The 21317-nt window shown below is 34.5% G+C and overlaps 2 protein-coding genes across 5 annotated transcripts in view; one reads left to right on the top strand and one right to left on the bottom strand.

The window, feature by feature from the left end:
• SAB (HYPERSENSITIVE TO PI STARVATION 4) overlaps positions 1-1628 on the top strand; it is a 31253-nt gene extending 29625 nt beyond the window's left edge. Inside the window, exons 21-23 of the mRNA XM_039029102.2 lie at positions 22-189; positions 481-862; positions 1153-1628. Of these exons, the coding sequence (XP_038885030.1) occupies positions 22-189; positions 481-862; positions 1153-1304 (702 nt within the window). The 3' untranslated portion in view covers positions 1305-1628. The remainder of the gene's footprint in view (positions 1-21; positions 190-480; positions 863-1152) is intronic.
• Positions 1629-8672: 7044 nt separating this feature from the next.
• On the bottom strand, positions 8673-18038 carry LOC120075478 (GATA transcription factor 24-like). 4 transcript variants are annotated; one of them, XM_090312800.1, is made up of 12 exons: positions 17889-18022; positions 17407-17717; positions 16226-16312; positions 16016-16149; positions 15363-15470; positions 14845-14959; positions 13725-13784; positions 12334-12399; positions 12172-12249; positions 11462-11542; positions 9608-9676; positions 8673-8898 (listed from the first exon to the last, which is right to left on the bottom strand). In XM_090312800.1, exons 2-11 carry the CDS (start codon positions 17695-17697, stop codon positions 9611-9613), a joined length of 1086 nt encoding a protein of 361 aa, XP_090168926.1. In that variant the 5' UTR covers positions 17698-17717; positions 17889-18022; the 3' UTR covers positions 8673-8898; positions 9608-9610. The 4 variants fall into 4 exon arrangements, with proteins under 4 accessions (XP_090168926.1, XP_038884829.1, XP_090168927.1 ...); XM_039028901.2 differs by lacking the exon at positions 8673-8898 and adding an exon at positions 9089-9534 and having other exon boundaries at positions 17889-18038; XM_090312801.1 differs by lacking the exons at positions 8673-8898; positions 12172-12249 and adding an exon at positions 9089-9534.
• Positions 18039-21317: the final 3279 nt, after the last annotated feature.

Genomic DNA, 21317 nt, shown 5'->3' with positions numbered 1-21317 from the left:
CTCAACTAACTTTTGAGACAGGTTGAGTTGTTGGTTACTTACGAAGGATCAAGATTTGTCGTCAATGACCTAAAGTTGCTGATGGATACATTCCATCGTGCCGAGTTCACTGGGACTTGGCGTAGGTTGTTTTCTCGAGTTAAAAAGCATATCATCTGGGGAGTTCTAAAGTCTGTTACAGGAATGCAGGTGAACTTTTAGATATGATCTTCTGCATAATTACACGAATGATACAGTTTCCATATTCCAGTAGCAACCTCATCTATAGTTCCTTTCCACTATTTTAGTTCGCTTTCGTTACTTTCACATTTGAATTTATCAGCTTGCAAGTCACCAATGCATTGCTTGGTTATGATGAAAACTGAAACAACTAAGCTTTCAGAGAGGAAGTAAAGTGGAATTTATTGTGTTTTTGCATTCGACTGTGAGTTTCTGGATTATTTGTTCAGTTATTTACGATCTTAACCACCACTCATGCAGGGTAAGAAGTTCAAAGACAAAGCACATAGTCAAAAGGAACCCAACAACACGGTTGTTCCTGACAGTGACTTTAATTTAAGTGACAATGAAGGGGGTGGTCTGGCAGGGAAATCCGATCAACATCCAATAACCTGGCTTAAGCGGCCAAGTGATGGGGCAGGTGATGGATTTGTTACCTCCATCAGGGGTCTCTTCAACAATCAGCGTCGCAAGGCCAAAGCATTTGTCTTGCGTACAATGAGGGGTGAAGCTGACAATGATTTCCAAGGTGACTGGAGCGACACTGATGCTGAATTCTCACCGTTTGCTCGGCAGCTCACTATCACAAAAGCAAAAAGGCTTATTAGGCGACATACTAAAAAGTTCCGTGCTAGACAGAAAGGTATCTCGACTTCTGCACTATTTATTAGAATATACTTGTTGAGGATCACACGTTGAAAAAATCAAGGGAACCTTGCACTCTTTATAAGATAAATGAGCTACTTCTCTCATTGTCAATTAATTTTGAGATGAAACTCAATGTTATTTAATACTCGAGCAAAAGGGGCAGCTATTGCACTGAGGATCATAGGACTTGTCTCTCGTTATGACCTCTGAATATTTCACTCAAGAAATTAGTAATAAATTATTTCACATGGTATTTACTCTGACACTGAAAATATAATGCAACAGGTTCGTCTTCTCAACAGAGGGAGTCCCTTCCCTCATCCCCAAGAGAAACCACTCCATATGAAAGTGATAGTTCTAGTGGGTCGTCACCATTTGAAGATTTTAATGAACAGGAACAGCTGGAGCAAATGAAAGAGGATGTTTTGGAAGCTTGATGGCCTGATAAAACGTTACAGAGAATGCAGATGAAACTGCAAATCCATCTACTTTAATCTACCACAATGCTCGTAAAATTTCAAAATATCTTTGGTTGAAGCCTCACTCAAATCATAGCGATGACAATAAGAGCAAGACATCCAAAATGCCCTTGGAGAATGAAGCCACCTCAATTTTTCTACCTTTTTTTCTATATATATATATATATAGGTTTTTGAGTACACGAGCTCATAAATTTGTGAGCAACTGGAAATCCAATTTTGTCCGTACATATATTATTTATGGTATATAATAATAATGGTATATCTCAAGTTCCCAACGCACTGCCATTTCCACATATTTCAGCCTGAATTATTTACCACCGTTTTTTTTTAATATTGTGATTAGGAAAATATAGTGGTTCTAAAACTATTTAGAAATCTTTAGTTGTTTTGGAATTTTCAAGGGCGGGAATTTTGTGTTAAATATTTTATCGAGGGTTCAACCCTTGACCTATCGAAAATTAAAGAAGAGGTCAAGGGTTTGACCCTCGACCTAAAAGAAATTGAAGAAGACGACAAAATTTGAAGAGGTACTCTAGACCTGTCGAAAATTAGAGAAGAGATCGAGGGTTTGACCCTCGACCTAAATGAAAGTAAAGAAAGAGGACAAAATTTGAAGAATCGTTTAATAATTATACACGATCGCGCATAATCGTTTAGTAAATTACAATGCGATCGTTTAGTAATTATACATGATCACACACAATCGTTTAGTAGAATTACTATGCGATTGTTTAGTAATTCTTTATTAACGTAACAATAGGTGCAAAATTCCGAAAAGAATAAGTGAACGATGAACAACTTTATTAGACGATAGGAATCAAACAAGATTAATCGATCGCTTATGGGATGCTAAATGTCATTTACAATCTCTCCACGATCGCTCAGTATGACTAAACGATAGCTTACTAAATCCATTACGATTGGCCACAAACTCCTACGCGATCGCTTAACTATTACTATTACACAATCGCCGTCTCAGAACCTATACGATCACATACCTTTTACTATACAGTCGTCTACCAAGTGCTACACAATCGCCTAGTGGAAGTAGACGATGAGCGGCACGCTGCGATGGCTTCTCCATGACAGCGTCTGTCAAACTCTCACTCTCAAGAGCTCTCTTTCCTCACTACACGATCGCCCATAAACTTCTACATGATCATTTAGCTATTACAATTAGATGATCGCCTTCTTAAAACTTATACGATCGTCTACCAAGTGCTACACGATCGCCTAGTGGAAGTACACGATGAGTGGCACACTGCAATGACCTCTCCACAACAGCGTCTTCCGAACTCCCACTCTCGAGAGCTGTCTTTCCTCACTACACGATTGCCCACAAACTCCTACACGATCGCTTAGCTATTACAATTAGACGATCGCCTTCTCAAAGCCTATACGATCGTCTACCAAGTGTTACACGATCGTCGAGCTTTACTACATGATCGCCTAGTGGCTTGTTCGAGATCACTAAGTACGATGAGCAGCATACATGTTTTTATTCAGAACTGAGTCAAAGTCATGTGCAATTGGATTCATCAATGATTGCACACACATCACAAAGCTTTGACTATAATACAGAACTGGATCACGCACCCTAATATGCCCGTCATGTGCAATTTATTGTATATTCAATTTTTTTATTATAATCTATAAAGTTGTACATTATTCTTTTAATAGAGAAATAAATATTTTTTTTTATTATGTATATTTAATTAAGTGTAGATACTTATATTATATATTCAATTTTTTTATTATAATTTATAAAGTTATATATTATTCTTTTAATTAAGTTGTATATTATTTAATTGAGAAATAAATAATTTTTTATCATGTATATTTAATTTAGTTAATTAAGTTGTATATTATTCTTCTAATTGAGAAATAAATATTTTTTTAATTGAGAAATAAATATTTTTTTCCATTCAGATCATGGCTTTAAACCCAGGACCTGTTGATCCGATGTTTTGTAGTCCATTCATCGATCATCTGTTATATAGCGAGATCGTACTACTGGAAAAATATCTTGCAGGCGTCGAGAGGCAGTTCTCCAGTGCACTATCTCACTCCACCCTCGAATACTACCGCTACTCCGCACATCTGTATTCTATGGGGTTGCCAAATCGGGATTATTCAATTGGACTAGCATCTGATCACAGCTTTGGTCGTAGAGGCCCTAAGATGCATACATTTCATATGTCTGTTGGAGAGTGCACTATCACTCTACAAGATATAGAAGTGTTGTTGGGGTTACATGTTGATGGTGAGCCGGTCACTAGAGTGATATACGATGACTGGTCACAAGTTTATCAACTGTACCTTGGTGTGACCCCACCTGCCGAAAAAATTAAAGGATTGAGGTTAAGTTTGATATGGTTAGGAACACAATTCTGTGAGATGCAGACGAGGAAACCGTCATAAGATATGCGCAAGCATATATACTACAAATGATGGGTGGAAGTCTGTTTTCCGACAAATTAAGTCATTTGTTTATTTGATGTTTCTGCCACTATTAGCTAACCTCTATGATGCGGGGCGGTATTAATGGGGTGGAGCATGTTTGGCATGGTTGTATAGACAACTATGCAAAGCAACAAGACCTGAGGTTCGTGAGATAGTTGGGCCTCTCATACTTTTGTAACTATGGGCTTGGGAGCGATTTCTAACGATGACTCCACAGCTACAACATGTCAATGACGCTCAGTTAGCTGAACGAGCCTACAGTTCTCGATAGGTTATTTTAATTCAATTTAATTTTTATATCACTGATCTAGTTAATTTAGAATCTAAATTATCAATTTAAAAATTTAGGTAGAGAGACAAATTTTGTGTGACTAGGACAGCCACACATGTAGTCAGCTAGTACAGATACATGTTTGATCTGCTTCAACCTAATCAGGTACATTAACACTGAACCAAATTGATTATTTTATACACATTTTTATTGTATTTGTCTTTAATGTTCTCCAATATAATATTTTGTGTTTCAGGTTATTTAGGAGCCGTACAAAATTATTATGCATTCTTTGCCCAATTTCTGTACAAATGGTCAAAACATATGGCGGACTATGAGTCTTCTCATATGTTTTCACATTGGTGAGTGGCATCTTCCTGACAGGATGATGAGACAATTCGATTTTCAGCCGGATGTCCCATCGCCTTGTAATACTAAACCCCTACTGCATGATATCGACTTAAGGACTGTAAATTGGTCCGAAAAAGTTGCACATTTGGTAGTGTGATGGCACTATCGTGCAAGGTTTATTGCAGTGGGGATTTCTATTGAACAGTTTGACAGGGATATCACTCAAGACTACATTCATTGGTATAATAATATCACAAGGCACTATATCACTCGTCCGGGAGCAACTATGGGTCATCTGGTAAATGAATGAATATTATCTAATTATTTTTAATTTAAATTTATTTTAAATATTATATAATTGTTTTATAGTTCACAGAGATCGAACAATAGTAGACTCTGTGATGTTGCGAATGATCTGAACCAGGTTCTTGCTATATATAGTGACAACCAAAGCTATATGGAGGAGATACATTATATGTACGATATACCTATTGTTCCTCCACTAGCTCCTAGACGTAGAGGACCTGTTCGGGAAGAGGATGAGTTTGATGAGGTTGCCAATAATGTGGAAGAGTTGCCCCTATGATGCAGACACAGAGTCAAACTGATTATGTTAGTCCGATGATGATGATGTCAGCATTTGTTTCAGGACATTATGACTCAGAGGCTGGTCCCTCGTCTTCATACGTGCATGGACATGGTCGGGATCGTGGAGAGCATAATGAATATTTATATTATGAAGCGCCTGCAAAGGTACCAGAGCAACCTCAAGTTCGAAGTCGACGACGACAACCAGCTCGAAATTGACGACATCCACCTTGTGGGACACATTGATTTTTGTAATTATTTTTATATAAATAAGATATTTTAATTTACACTTTTTTATTTTTATGAGATATTATTTTTTTTAATTTTTTCTTTTTAGAGTTAAGTTAAATAAAATAATAAAATAATAAAATGTTTTCAGAAATTGTTTTTATAAAATAGAAAATTTAAAAAAAAAAAAAGAAAAAAAAAAGGGTAAAGGTCGAATGTTGAAAATTCGACCTAGATAGGTCGAATTTTCAACACTTGACATATTAAAAAAAAACAATAAAAAAACAACCATATTTATAAAATAGAAAATTTTAAAAAAAAAAAAAAAAGTTGATCGAATTTTCAACATTCGACATATTAAAAACCATATTTTTGTAAATAGTTTCAAAACAACAATATTTTTATAAATTGTTTTTAAAACTACAATATTATTTTAATTTTCCCTTATTTACCTTCATAAATTTTCACCAACTTGAATTTCTGACGTACTGATATGATCTTTGATATAGAAGCCTTCGTTAAAAGTCCTTTCAGTAGATTTCTTTTGTACTCAATATAAAATAAATGTCCATAAATTTTGGACAGTCTACCCTTTGGGAGACTTTTGTTGAAGGTTTTATTAAATGTTCATATGTGGCATACGTAGCATGATTACGCCCATGTTCTGAATATCTATCTTCAAAAGGAAGAGGACCCCTGTAACTCTCTCCTCTTGGGAATAAAAACTACTTATCTCACGATGTTCAATACATAGCATAGCTTAATTGGTTAAACCATATATCTTTGACTAGAAAGGTCTGGAATTTGAATCTTTCCCAATGCTTATGCAACAGAGTAGCATGCTAACACAATTGAATCTTGCGAGATGGAAAATTCAACACCTTGTTCCAAGTAACATTCTAATGAGTTTTGTGCTCAAAATATGCCCTTTAAGGGTCACATTTATTGTCCAAAATCATGACTTGTTGCTTGACCATTGACGTCTCATACTCAACTTTGAAAGCCATTACAATGGAACATATATAAGAAATTAAACCACAAATGGGTCAAAGCCCCAAGGTCGGTTGCCTCTAAAACTACTTGGCAAAGAGCCAAAGTTAATATTTACGAATAAAATTAAGTAGGACAATGTCCTCTAACTAACTACTCGACATGTATTTGTACTATCAATCTCGAGATTTGAAATCTGATCTCATACTTTACATATAAAAAAAAAATCTATTTATTGCCTCTTCAAATCTTTCCTCACACTTCATATCCCTCTCCTTCTTAATATTTTCTGGTGTTTTGATTTTTTCTCCTGTGAATCTCGTCAAATATTAAAAAAAGTGATGGAAATTGGAAAACTTAAAATCTTTCTTCATCGTTCATTAAAATTTTAAGTTTTCAAGAAGAAGAAATAAAGAATCAAATAAGACTCCCTACAAAAAATTTACAAAGATAAATCTTGATTCTGTGTAAGTAAGCTTTGACCAAATGGACTAACAAAAATAGCCTAAAGTCATTCCGTAAATGTTATCCAACAAACTAAATCTTGTAAGAGTAGAAGTAATTAATTTTGAAATTTTTTAAAATGCAAAACCTTAACACTTAATCAAGAGCTATCGGCCAACAAGAGCTTAGCTCAATTGGTATCTATATATGCTAAGGACCAAGAAAATATGTGTTGAAGACCCAGAAGCCCGTGTTTTAAATCTCCCACCCCTTTTTATACTAAAAAAAATCAAGAACGGATGAAAGTACTCCTAAAATCCAAATACAGTGTATTTGAGAATTATGTTTCAAAACATACACTCACCATACTAAACTAACCAACATAGAATTTCAAATATTGGTTTCAGCAAAATAATGTTTTTATCATTTAGTAATCTTATCCAAACAGACTAAAACTTATAAAATAAAATTAATTAATTTCAAAATTCTTTTAAATGTAAAACATAAGATAAATGATTGTCCAAAAAAAAAAACCCTAAGATAAATGATTTAATCAAAGTTCTGATAATTAAGTAAAATTAATAACACAAGCATCATTTCAAATAACACCAGAAACAATCTTCATTTTATTGCACTCAAGTGCACGCATATCTTGTTTTTCATTTTACCCGGTCCAAATTTAATATTTAAAGATTTGAAATTTGTATGAGAAGCCTAATTATATTTTAATTTTGTCACATATGTATAAACATATACATTTTTTAATATTTAGCAAGTATCGTAGAAAATTTAATTTTATAAAAAGGTTTATTTCTATTTTAAAAACTTCGACAAATATCTAAGTTTGCTTTTTCTCATTTTTGACAACATGTGGAGTGGAGAGATCGAATCTTTGCTCACAAAATTGATAATATGAGAGACATTGTCTTGAATTAAATTTGAATTCTTTAACTAAAATAAATTATAAGGTTAAATATCAAGACTAAAACTTTTATCTATGTATAAATTTGTGAACTTTAAAAAGTGTTTATCATATTTCTAAACCTTCTTTTTTATGTTTATTTGGTCAGGTATTTGAATTTTCAATTTTGACTCCATGAAATATCTATTTGATATTGTTTCAGATTCAAGCAAAAAGTTTAGGATCCACGTAGAAATCTAATACATCGATTGAAATATAAAGATAATAATATGTTAGGAAACAAATTTGTCAACTATCCGTGCACATTTTTTAAAGACCTTTCAGACTCAAATCACATCAATTTTGTAATTGAACTAAAGATATCTATTTATTCGTGAGAATCCCCGATTAGACGAAGAATAGAGAAAGAGCCGGAAGAACTTTCTCTCCGTTGGCTAAACAGGGATAAGACGAAGAATATATTTCCCAGCCCCAGCCAAATTCCCCACCCACCAAATATAATATATATATGTGTGTGTTTGTATATATATGTACATATATGTAATGTATGTATGTATTGCTTTAAAAACCCATAGTTTCACAACTCACAAGTAAGCCCTTTTCTGATTTCATCCCAACTTTTCTATACTTTAATAAATTTATAAGATTTTCTATACTTTAATATTTTATAAGATTTTCTATACTTTAATTTTATAAGATTTTCATCCCAACTTTTCTATACTTTAATCAATTTATAAGATTTTGATGTTTTATCAAGACTTACTTTTAAATGAACATTGTAATATTTTAGTTGAAGGGTAGACAATGAACATTGGAATTAAATATTTTAATTGTATTTACATATGAAATATTATTGTTTCTATTAAGAAATTTTTTTATGTTGTTATTTTTTAATTAAAAACAATGTATTAAAAATGATCCATTTAATATAAAAATTTTGAAAATTTTGTTAATTTAATTCATAAATTTGAAGGATTTGCAACTAATATTTACTCGGCTAAATTAAAAAATGGATTAAGGTGCAACGGAGTGTGTCAAAATTCAACTAAAAAAATACTCAGAAGCATGTTAAAAGATATATCAAACACATAACCCATCGCAAAACATTTTTTTTCACGATATACAAGTGAGAATTGAATATCTGCTCCGAAATCGATAGTACAAACTTCATGTCAATTGTGCTAAAATAATATTTTAATTACATACCAAACACAATTTATTGATGCATAAATTTTGCATTTAAAAGAGTTCCATTCAACCATGAGAAATAGTTCGAGTCCAATAATCTTCACCTGTCAAAATTGCAAGTAGCACCCACAACCTTGATGATGGAAATAAAAAATAAAACGTACTGTAAATTTTCCTTTCAAGTTATTTTTATACATGACCAAACAGAACAGTACAAACTTTCCAATTTTGCGATTGGCTAATCCATCAGTCTACACTAAAAAGGTCCCTGAAGGGAAGGGGCCATCACTAAAATTACAGGGCTCGCAATGTGCAAATTTATTCTATTAGCAACTGCTCAAGTCATTGTATATAATATTTGTCAATTAGAAGCAAAACAAAGGTCTATCTTAAGATACAAACACCACAAGCATTTGATCCCTTCATCATTATGACGATAAATTAGGGAAGCAGACCTTCCAATAAAATTGAATCAAGAGTAATCCTACCAAATGAATCGCTCAGATCATACACTGATGGAAGAACTCAACCGTATCCCCTAACAACTCGACTCGTACAGTGAATACAAACAGTTTCTGGCAGCAATATCAACATCGTTAGAAGATCTAACGTCAGCTGAGACCAGTGTGCAACGTTCCGGCCAAAAGATGACCACTGCACACTTGAACCTTATGTCATGGACATTTTTTGTAATTATACAAGTCCTAACTGCCACTCCATTGTTGATGGTAACTTGACCTCTAGGATTTATGCGGGCACAAGAAATTATTAACAGCCAAAGTATTATTTGAAATCTCCTAAGCAAACGATTACCTTCTAATCAAAGTTAGTGGGGATGTCTATATCGGTATCTGACGGATTAGCAAGTTCAACAAGAGGTTCCTGAAGATAAAAACTAGTATAAGTAATTGAATATCAACCCAAAAAATGCAGCAAATCCATACCACTTAGTGATTTTACTAGTTGCAAAAGCAAGGAAATATTAGCACTACGAAGCCACTTGTTAATGCAATCAAGGTCCGTCGTCTACATCTATCAGCACCAAATCTAAAAGAGTTAAGGTTGCCAGTTGGCTCAGCTGCCATCAGATGGTTCATACAAGCAATCTCCTTGGAGAATCATTGGAGAACAACAAATAAGAATAGTAATAACTAACAGCTTAGTCTAAACTTGTACCAACAACTTTCACTAAGTTTCAATTCAATTAATATGAGGCTTGCAAGAATTTTTAACATCTAATGTTAAGGTTAACTGAGCTCTTGGGGCTTACTTTATTTGATTCTCATATATCTGTTATTAATCATGGAGGTTTTCCTAACGAGAAGACAAGATTACTGGTCAGAGGCCTGAAGTGACATTGTCCGATGAATGAAAGGGAAGGGGAGCAGCAATGGTATTTAAATTAGGCTGAATATCTGACTATTAGGACAAGGATTACTTTGTACCAGAGTGGGCCCTACATTTAGTTTGGCTTCTAACAAACTGAACTACCATAATGGAGAAGAAAATTGTAACAGAGGAAACGGAAGAATAATTTCTACATCGGCAATATATTGGTGATTGGGTTTGGTTAAACAGAAATTGTCAATGTCTAGACCTCCATTTTGGACTAATTTCTCTGTTTAAACCTTATTACTCCCAGTATAGATAATGCCTAAAGCTCCATTTGGATTCATTTCTCTGCTTAAACCCATTGGCAACTTAAAATTCAGATAAATAATGTCGGAACCTCCATTTTGGACAAATTTCTGCATTGTATCATTTCACTTCCAAAAGGAACAGAAAATTTGGAAGAAAAGAAAGATCAAACATATTCTCCTGATTCCAGCGGGCAGTTCCGAGGCCTCTACCATGTCTAAGTTTCCAGCAAGTCAGACTTACTTTCTCCTGATTTACTAATGCATACTACAACCGTTGACTTTGAGCATAACAAAAAATGTCAATGGTTAACCTCGTGCATAAAGGAATAATAGCTCTTGTTTTTCTATGTCCTAATGGATTATAATAGATGCGATGATCCAACCAATCTACTATTTCTGTAAATAGCTTGGTCCCTTTAGTTTAAAATTCTCAAGGATTGTGGAGTTTGTCGGTGATATTGAAACCATAATCCATCAACTTAACATGATATTAGAGGAGAAAATCTTGTATCCAAGCCTTTATTCTCATTTCCACCTAAACTAATATTGATTTCTACTGGTTGGGTCATTCACAAATCTTCCCGCTCAAGTGAGGAGTGTTAAGTTTTGATATAAATTTCAATTTACCACGACCTACATGCAAGCTTTGGAGTTGATGAGAGATTTAATAATTTAATTTAATTTTTTTATTGTGAATAAATTTAGCTTCTTTTCAGCCTATTATTTTGACATAATCCATATGCCGTTTTATTAACAAATGAAGAATTATTTAACTGATGTTTATAACTTATACAGGAATCAGGATGACAAAAGATTTACAATTTCAAACATGAAAGCAACCTGGATGAGATATCTAAAGCGTTTGACTAGGGTTTGAGGAAGTGTTTCAAGTTAATACACAATGAGATTTTTATTTTTCAAATTATATCCCAAGGAAAAATTAAAATAGCTTTGCCCTTCCCAAAATAAAGTCATTGAAATAAAAGATAATTCACATTTATTATTTTGAAATAAAAATAAGCAATACCTGCTCATCATCATTTGTTGAATGATTGACAATTCGCATGGGCAATGAATTTGTAAGGTCTCCAGTGGTTTCATTTATGTCCTGCGCCACAAGGAACATCAAGTTACTTTGGAATTGCACACTTTTTCTTGTCAAGTATGAAACAAAGTGCTCAAGGATTTATTTCGTTTTCAACTATGTAGCCTTTAAAATCACTACAAAAACTAAACTCTGAGGGTAATCAATGATACTCTCAGGCTTCAAGAATAGCAAATGGACAGAGTGACGCAGTATAACATGTGCAGGTTAACAAGATTCTCATCGATCAAGCATCCTCGATTTATTGATCGAGCATTCAATTCAAGAGCAAACTAGCTCATGAAATTATGCAATAGGGTGACTAAGATAAACAAATGAACTGCAAATCTAGGATAAGTTTTTTCAAGTGGAATGCATCTGCCAAGCACCTTCATTGACAAAAGCACAGTGAACAGATATAAGAGCACCAATCTGGCACGAACCAATTTATCAACACGAGTAACTTAGTGAAAATGCCGATTTTCACAACGGGGGTTCGGTAATTTAGGATATCTAAGTGAATGGACGGAGCTACCTACTCCAAGGTAAAAGAAAACAAGGGTACATAAAGATCCAACAGAGAAACTCAGCTGCAGGTGAAAAAGAGTTATATAAAAATAGGAGGCTTAAAATCCACTAAGATACGGGCATACTTCCTCATCTGGGTCAGGGTCAATGGAAGGATTACTGGAGCCTTCAGTCATGGTTTTACTAGGATCCTCGGGAGTTCCCTGCATGCATATAGTATGCATTGGCTTCCAGATAACACAAGGTAGCTAAATGGAAATTATTTTAATAGGGGAAAAAAGTAGTACATGTTCATCCTGGATGCCTGAAAATTCTCCCTCCATGATTGTGGGCTTGACATCCATTGGAGTTTCCTGCAAAGCCATTGAGGTCATTGGAAAAAACAATGTAGGTCAATACATCAACATGAATAAAAGCATACAAACTTTCCATGAATCGTCACGAACTGTAGTTCTAGTAACTGGGAAAGAAGAAAAACTAGGCATGCAAAGAAAAGACGTGAGATGAAAATAAATATGTATCATTGATTTTTCTTTTTTTGGGAAATATATGTATTATTGAGAAATAACTAAAAAATGTACACATACAGACTGACAGACATGCATAACCCCTCAACCTCGATCTATATTCTAAACTGAAATAATGCAAGACTTCAATCACTAACAAATTGATGTCAGAGTAGAAGATCATGTAGTGAACACATTCACGTTTCACACAACAGCCAGAAACAGCCTATCAAAATATTAGTTTCATATTCGGTTTTTAGGAAATATTTACTGTGAGAAGGTACTAGAGATGAACAGAAGCTATAGGAGTATAATTTTGAAAAGCAGTCTACAATAAGAGGCGAAAAGGATCAGAACAATAGAATGTCAACCATTCAGGAAGTTAAGAGCTTGAACACATTTAAATGGTGTTATCATAGCATAGTAAAGGGGATACAATATGTTTATTTAACAATTTACATTACATAATAAAACATAATTTATAAGTAGAGAGAAGGAGATCATATTAAGACGGAAATTTTGGTTCTCAAGGAAAAGTTGGCATACATACACTAAGAATAACATGATGCCAGTACCCTAAACCAAAAGATGGGTCAATACTCAAAACACATAAAAACATAAGATTATAAGCCAAGGAATCTACCATCTATTATGTGTGGAAGTACAAAATGTATTCATTGCTTTCTTAGTAGATATGAATGGGATATGTAATATTTCCCTCTTGCCCTAATGACTCATTACTTCGGTTGGAATGTGGTCATTGTTAGAAGAAAAATCAAATCGCTCAAGATGCCACCACCAAAGAGATTTCCCATTTGCCTTTTTCTTTTCCTTTTCTTGAAATTCCCCTAATATGGCTGATTTGAGAATTTTTGGTTATTTCCTAATCCTCTTGGGTAAGGGATGATCATCCAGTCCCACAGTTGTGTGCCATCTGTCTCTCCATACATGGGCCTCTTATCTAGAGAAAAGGCATTGCCCATCTTAGTTGTACTTTCTTTTTTCCCTCATCCATCTAAAACTTCTACTTAAAAAATGAAAAAGTGGGTATCCTAAGCCAGTACCCACCAGAAAATGCATTCTAACAAGTTTGATCAATATCAGAGTACAGTAAGCCTTAAACAATGAGACGAACAATTTCAAAATGAAAAACAGTGCTTTCTTCAACATACAGGTTCCATATGATCCAGAGATACATTTCTCCCTCCCTTGCTGAGATCTCTCAACGTGCCCTGTACAACCAATAAGCCAATAAAAGAAAGGCAAAATGCTAAAGGAAATGTTGCAGAAGAAAAATACCAACAGATACTGCATGAAAAAATAGAATATATTAAAAATTTAAATCCATAAGATATTCTTGGACATAAACCTGGTACCTGCTCTCCATGTTTCTTCTTAAATTTCATTGAAGTAATGAAAAATAGACCAATGCTTAATTTAGGGAGGCTGTTCTTCGGGAAGGGGTTTCTCATTGGAGCAAAGTGAAAAACAAAATAATAAGCTTCAAAATTTTATGAATGATCATGTTTCATTCCGTATAGAAAATGGATCTAATGTCAAATCCCAGGAACATTTTAGAAAGTTAATTCCTCCTTTCCCAGTGACCTTTCCAAGACTTTACAGCTTCTCTTAAAAGTGAAACCTCACTGTAGATCAGATTTGGGGACTCCAGCTGGCCACTTAAATCAAGGAGGAGTCCGAATAGTGACGCATTTCAACCACGGCTATGGCTATGCCCTTCTGTGCTAGCTGAAAATCTCCTTGCTTGGCCAGAAGATAATGACTGTGGGCATGTAAAAACAGCTCTTTTACCAATAAATCTTTTCCTAGATCTCAAAAAAGAGTGATGTTATCATTGATTTTCATCTCTGTGAGGTAATTTGGAAGATACCGGAAGAAAGTTAAGGTGTTCTCAGGAAAACTCTTGTCGGGAAGCATTAACACTTGTGCCCATCCCCAAAATGGTGCCACCTTGGCATGTCTTATGGAGAAGCACAGAGCCAACTACTTTTCCCTTGTCCTTATGCCTGACAATATTACCTTTTGAATTCCTTTGAAGAATATATATAATGTCTGATTCTTGGTGTAAACACTTTAAGCCTTTTGGTAAATACAGCAATATCTCTACTGCACTAACTAAAAGACATCTTTCTTGGCACACAGTTTTCTCCAGTTGTTAATATCTTATTCTGTTAACATTATACTAAAAGTAATAATAATAGGAAAAGATATTCAAGATGTAAGAGGACGTCTTAAGTTAAAATTTATGTTGATAATTCTTAGAATAAAAACCTTGTTCGCCCACATCAAACCACATGCATTACATAAAGTCCTCGGTCCAGCAGGCCCACGACGCATTGCAGGTGTATTGTTCTCACTAACACCACAATGTTGACATTTCCGCAAACTGAAAAATATTTTAGAAGGAATATTATTATTGATAGAGGTATATAACAGCAATAATATATATATATATATATATGTATGTATGTATGTATGTATGTATGTATGTATGTATGTATGTATGTATGTGTGTGTGTATGTATGTGTGTATGTGTGTATGTATGTGTGTATGTATGTATGTATGTATGTGTGTGTATATATATATATGTATGTATGTATGTATGTATGTGTGTGTGTGTGTGTATATATATATATATATATGTATGTGTGTGTATGTATGTATGTATGTATGTATGTGTGTGTGTATATATATATGTGTGTATATGTATGTATGTATGTATGTATGTATCCAAACAATATATTGTTGAAAAATAATTTCAAACAACAGACTAAAACCATGAACTCACACAGTTTCTGAACGAGTCCCATCTTGGAGGCAACTATGAGCTGATTCCCAACTTGAAGCACCTGAACTTTCTTTTAAGGATGCAAATTGGCCATTCTTACGGTGCATCCTAAAACAACAATGAAAAGTAAAAATAATAATTAAACGTGCATAGCTATAAAAACTGTTTCCATAAAGAAGTGAGATCTACTTTCACTTCCCAAAAGACAAGAGTAACATTAGTTTCTCAAAAAAAAAAAAAAAAAAAAAGAAGTTATCAACATACCTCTCATTTTTATTAGAGTATATAAATGTCTGCTACATAAAAATTACTTTAAATTTAAATTATCAAGTTGGTTCAAATGAGCGAATTCTAACAGAAGCAGAACAAAAGTCCAAGGGCCTCAAACTTATTCAGCAGAACAGAAACAAAGATAGTGTACTAGCTATTACTATTTAGAGGCAAAATTGGTTGCCTTAATAATATGAGGCTATGAGCTAAGTCATCCTGCAGCTGAGACCTAGAATTTTGTACACTATATCCATAAGCATCTTGTATCAAACGATGAGAGAAGAAGAGGATTGAATTAACCACAGATGCCAATGCTAATGCGCAAAGTAAAATATTCTCACTAAACTTTTACTTCCATGTCATAGTAGCCTAAGTGATCTTACCTCTGTGCAACCTCTTTCCGTACAGTGTACCTAATTTTCTTGTCAAAACATCTCTCCTTCCGTTTTTCACGAAACCTAACCAGGGAGGCTATTCTCCGTGATAAGTTGGAGCGCTTTGGGGTGTCAACTATACCCTGAAGACGGTAGGCAAGATCGAATATATGAACAAACCCACATAATATGGAGTAAAATTTCCACAATTTGCATTACCCTGTTATTATGATCATATGGCACTTCCATTGTAGGTACACCTGTTGGCACATCACGCCCTCCAAGAAGTAAGAGCACGGCTTGTACCTGTCACATCAAAACCCTGTAATTCTTCTAAAGAAAAAAACTCCAAAGTAGACTGGATTCCAAAACTAATAAACCCTGCTCAAAGAAAGGCAAGAATTCCTTATCTTAACCAAATTGTTTTCTTTAAGATGGAAAACAAATAGTTCTTTAAAAAAATGTACAGATCAGCTGCTCTAATACAACAGTCACGCAAAGAGAGAAAGATACATGCATGAGACAAGTCCCAATAAGGAAGTACTGCCAACATACCCCATCATTGTTGTGCTTAGTCAAAAAGAAGAAGAAGATTGACAGGCTATTCCAAAAGAAATCTGGGAGATCAAACATACTCAAATAGACCTAGAGAACAAAACCAATCCTCCCAAATTTCAATGAAAAGAAATAGGCTAGGTTGACTAATTGACAACGGTATGGCAGTTATCTCATTTCCTGGTGTAATAGGCGTCAACCATGTGATCGTGAAGGCAGCCCACAATTCTGTGGGCAGGCACCAGATGTGCGACACCTTTCATTGGATATCCCAATGAAACACATGAGCGGTTGCCCCTAAAAATTGGGAATCATCATGAAAAATATCTGACTGCCACAGCATAAAGCTCTGTAGATAAAGCATCTTACAAGTTACAACAGAACTTCATGCAACAACTCAATGATAGAAAAAAAAATGACATAACCAGGAAAACAGAGAGAGAAACTAAAATTCTGAGATCTGCACATGAATGTTCTATATATCCATTGAAAAAAGTACGAATATTCTAACAAGTCAGACAATTTGAACAAAAACATTAATATAGTCTACCCAAAGTCTCTGCCTCTCTGTCTCTGCGTGTCTGTCTGTCTCTCTCTCAGAAAATATAGAGAGAGAGATAATAAGAATTTCATTCCAACACAATCCTCCAGAAAATCAAGACTGAGACTCCTTTTTAACTACTATAGCCTATTTTGAATAATTTCAGGCCCTCAAAGTAGCATAAAGACACGAGTTCGGGTTCATGAAAAGTCTTAACAACTCCAGCTTGTTCAAAGTAAACATAACTGCGAGAATAGAAGCATATACTTATAACAAAAATGCCAGACAACAGGCTAATAGGTACCTTTTCGGGAGTAACTGCGGGGAACACATAAACCTCGCCCTCAAAAGAAAGCGTAAGTTCACTAGTTCTAGACGCCATGACCAACCCTCCATGATTCGCTACGCTTACTGAAGTCATATGAGCTTCTTCGACATCATCCATAACATCACCGCCGCCGCCGCCGCCGCCGCCGCCGCCGCCGCCACCACCACCATCTTCATATTCAGCGTCATCATCCCCCATCATTGTAGGAACTTGGACATGCCCCTGGAAGGGACGCGCTTGCAAAGGCTGAGGATTTGCAGCCGCCATCAACTTTATGAAAGCCCTAACTGCACCAGAAACCAAGCCCTAACCGTCAACCACCTTCATGTGTCAAAGGTGAACAATTCCATGAAATTCTGAAAATCCATACTCAAATCGAAAATTCGAGCTCGAACAAAGCTTCAGAAACCAAGAAGATAGAAAAATTAAATTAAAATTAAAATTAAAAAAAAGGCTACCAGAAATGGTTAAAGGATTTGCAAGATGTGCCCTTGTGTTTCCTTGGAGAGACTCAAACGGGTAATTTTCAAATTTTCAGTCTTTTATTTGTTTTTCTTTTTTAAAAAAATAATAATAACGAGAAATAGTGCCGGGGACGGAGATTTTTCAAGTTAATAAACATAGATACTGGAGGTATTATTCTCTACGACGCATAGATGCAAAATTCTGTGGCGACCTCATCTCCAGCCGTTTGTTTGATTAGGAAATCTGATGTACAATGGGACCCACATGATTTGACGGTTCATATTGGTCAGCGGGTGTCAAGGTCAATGGACTGAAGCGCCGGCCAAGTGGAATCCCACCTCAGGATTGCTCTTTTTATAATCAGATCCAACGGCTGGTAACAACTACTAAAGTCATGGGATAATGTTTCTGAAATTATTTAGGATATACAAGTGGGCCCTGTTCTTTGATAAAATAACGACTTTGCTATGTTTGGTTAACGTTGACTACATTTTGCCATTTTCACTTTTGAGTAATATATATTTTGCCTTTTTTAAAAAAAAACTTTTTAAGTAATATATTTTGCCATTTTCAATTTTAGTCATATATAATTTAAATTTACTCAATATATATGTTTTAAATTCATGAATTTTACCCCCTCATCCCATCCCCATCCCCATCTCCCCTCTTCCTCTTTTTGTCTCTGGAGATTCTCGTAAACTTTTTATTCAAAGGCACTTTTAGGCCCCTTTTTCTATTCTTGTCTATCTAAAAATATCACTGTTGTTACTATTATTAACGACTCATTTAGATTGGGTTGAATTTAAATAAACAAAATTTTTATAGATTGAGTTGGTTCATAGGGTTCACCCATAATAATTCAAATTAACCCAAAATTATTATAAGTTTAAAAATTGTTTATATATATAAATATATAATTACATATTTTTCTAATCATTTATTTTCTAACAACTCTAAAAAAATATTTTTTTTTGTACTTTGGAAAAAAGAAATTTATAATATACATTAAAATTAAGTTGTTAATCTCAATCCAACATTTAAAATTAATTTTAAAAAAAAAATTACATATTATTTTATTTCTTTTTAGAACAAAAATTTAAATAAATGAGCCAAGTAACTCAAATCAATTGAAGCCAAATTTTTTTTGTGGTTGGATTGAGTTGAGTTTATTGTTTAATGAGAATTGTTTGGGTTGAAAAAACTTGTACCCCAAACAATTAGGTTAACTTTAAAATGTGTTTCAATCCAATCCAACTCAACCCAAACAACAAACATCGTTATCAATTAGTTTGAAACTTTTTACCGTGTAATCCTTGTTCTAGTAAATCATTAGTTAAGTACTACTAACCTACCAAATATGTTGAGTTGGAAGAAAATCCACATGAGTCAAAGTCTTTTGTAGCTTGGTCAATTGAAATTAGAGAACCGTTTGATGCAAGTCTTCAAAGGCCATAGACTAATGTGACATCAAGATTAATTGTTTAGTAGTCTAGTCTATACGAGAAATCAATAGATGAATCTAATCTTATCCTAACGAGACAAGGTGAAACTCTCAAGTTTAAGTAAGTCTAGATGACTTCGTTGGATACAACACAAAAATTGTTAGGTCTATAATACCCAAAACAAGGTCAAATGTTACATAATTAGTAATAATAAGATTTTGTATGAAATGTACTAGGCGCAAGAAAAATACAATTAAAAACACTATTACATATTGTACCAAACTAATACATCACATCCTTGTACAGCCACAACTTTACTGTCACACCCCCTCTCAGGTTATCCTCTTAATCTGAAAAAGGATGTGAAGACAGCGAATGTCAACCCTCTTATGACATTCATTGCCCACTTGTAACCGGCTCAACTTGTTCACCTGTTTTGCCTAATAAGCAATTGTATATTTAACAACATACATAATCTCATAGATCAGTCTTTAAGGCAACAAAAACTCCATTCATCACATGTTTGAGTCCAACATACAGAAATATTCACAACATTTACATATACAAAAGTCTCTCTCAACTCTCCCTAGTATGATTATAAAACACCAGGACAAATAAAACATAAACTCAGGACTTCAAAAAGTCTCTAATCTATCTACAATCTAAGGTAGTGACAAACTGACTGTAGTAAGCGAGGCGCTAGGAACTCGATCATTACCTGGGAGAGAACATTTAAAAAGGTCAACTGGGAAGCCCAGTGAGTGATTAGTTAAACAAAAACATGCTTGAAGAAATAATTAAAACTGGAATCAAACATGCTTCAGCACTTTAATTGCATAAACATTCAAGGGAACATTTTCATATCTTTAAGATAGAGATATATAGAAACTTGAGTTCTGGAAAACATGCTTAAATCTCATTACTCAAAACTAGTTCGTCAACTTGTACCCAAAACCTTAGTTGAGGTAAAGCAAGCTCAATACTTTCCACGTCAAAACCTTAGCTGATGTAGAGTACTCTCAATACCATCAGCGTTGATAACTCTTATACATGCACGTAAAAATTCCCCAAAAGGTTAAGCACCTGGAGCCTCTAAAATCAAGGTACATCATTCAAGAGTTTATAAAACTATGCTTTAATATCAGAGTACTTGTAAATACATTAAAAACATCCAAGCATGTATAATAACTAGTTTTCGTAAAAAAAAAATATATGGGTTCAAATCATGCTAATAAATTACAAGTTTCATAACATGCTTCAGATGTGGCCTTTTGGAAGTATAAATCATAAAACATGTATTAATCAAAGCATTCTCATCATAGCTTTGAATAAATACTTCATACCAAAGAAAGGCATGCTTTGAACATTCAAAGAACTCATTTGAAAAATATTTTGTCACTCAATGTTATTGGTTAGCTCCCAAGGGTTCGTAGGTTCTTCCAATTTCCGTTTGGCCTAAAAAATTGAATTAATATCCCTTTGTTAACTTTTGGACAACCTTAAACACTTAACAACTTATGAATATTCCAACCATTTAAGCCTATTCTCTCAATTCCTAATTAATCCTTAGATTCCTATTTGAGTCCATACTTCGTCATTTTTATTGCTTAAAATCCAAAACACTTCTTAATGGAGTAAAATATTGCTTACCAACTCCAAACTTCCCAAATTAGTCCAATGCCAAGCCCATGGCAACTAGACGCACGATTAGGGCAGATGTGAGCACTGGGACCCGCACACCGTGCCTAGGCTTGCACACAGGGGCATCTGGATGGATGCCAAGGCTAGCAACACACATGCGTGTGCTAGGTGTCGAGGGCGCGCAAACTGAGCGTCGAACAAACGTGCATCTGGACGTCGAGCGGGCGAGTAACTGGGTGTCAAGCGTGGCCACTGTTGCACAGTCGGACTTTGTTGCATGCATAGTGGATATGTTGTGCATGGCTAGTGCGAACACAAGGCACTTCACCAATAGACTAC

The sequence above is a fragment of the Benincasa hispida genome, chromosome 4 (assembly GCF_027475165.1).
Source record: "Benincasa hispida cultivar pf3 chromosome 4, pf3_genome.v1.1, whole genome shotgun sequence".
NCBI classification, from domain to species: domain Eukaryota; kingdom Viridiplantae; phylum Streptophyta; class Magnoliopsida; order Cucurbitales; family Cucurbitaceae; genus Benincasa; species Benincasa hispida.
Note: the sequence above shows the minus strand (reverse complement) of the source record. Positions and strands in the feature narration are given on the sequence as shown.

Excerpts from the sequence above, each read along its gene's own strand:
- LOC120075478 (XM_039028901.2), bottom strand. The coding sequence starts at position 17,697 with ATGGCGGCTGCAAATCCTCAGCCTTTGCAAGCGCGTCCCTTCCAGGGG. Across the intron at positions 14,960-15,362 it reads GGGACTCGTTCAGAAACTGT|TTTGCGGAAATGTCAACATT; the intron begins GTGAGTTCATGG and ends AATATTTTTCAG. Across the intron at positions 12,250-12,333 it reads CAGGCATCCAGGATGAACAT|GGAACTCCCGAGGATCCTAG; the intron begins GTACTACTTTTT and ends ATATGCATGCAG.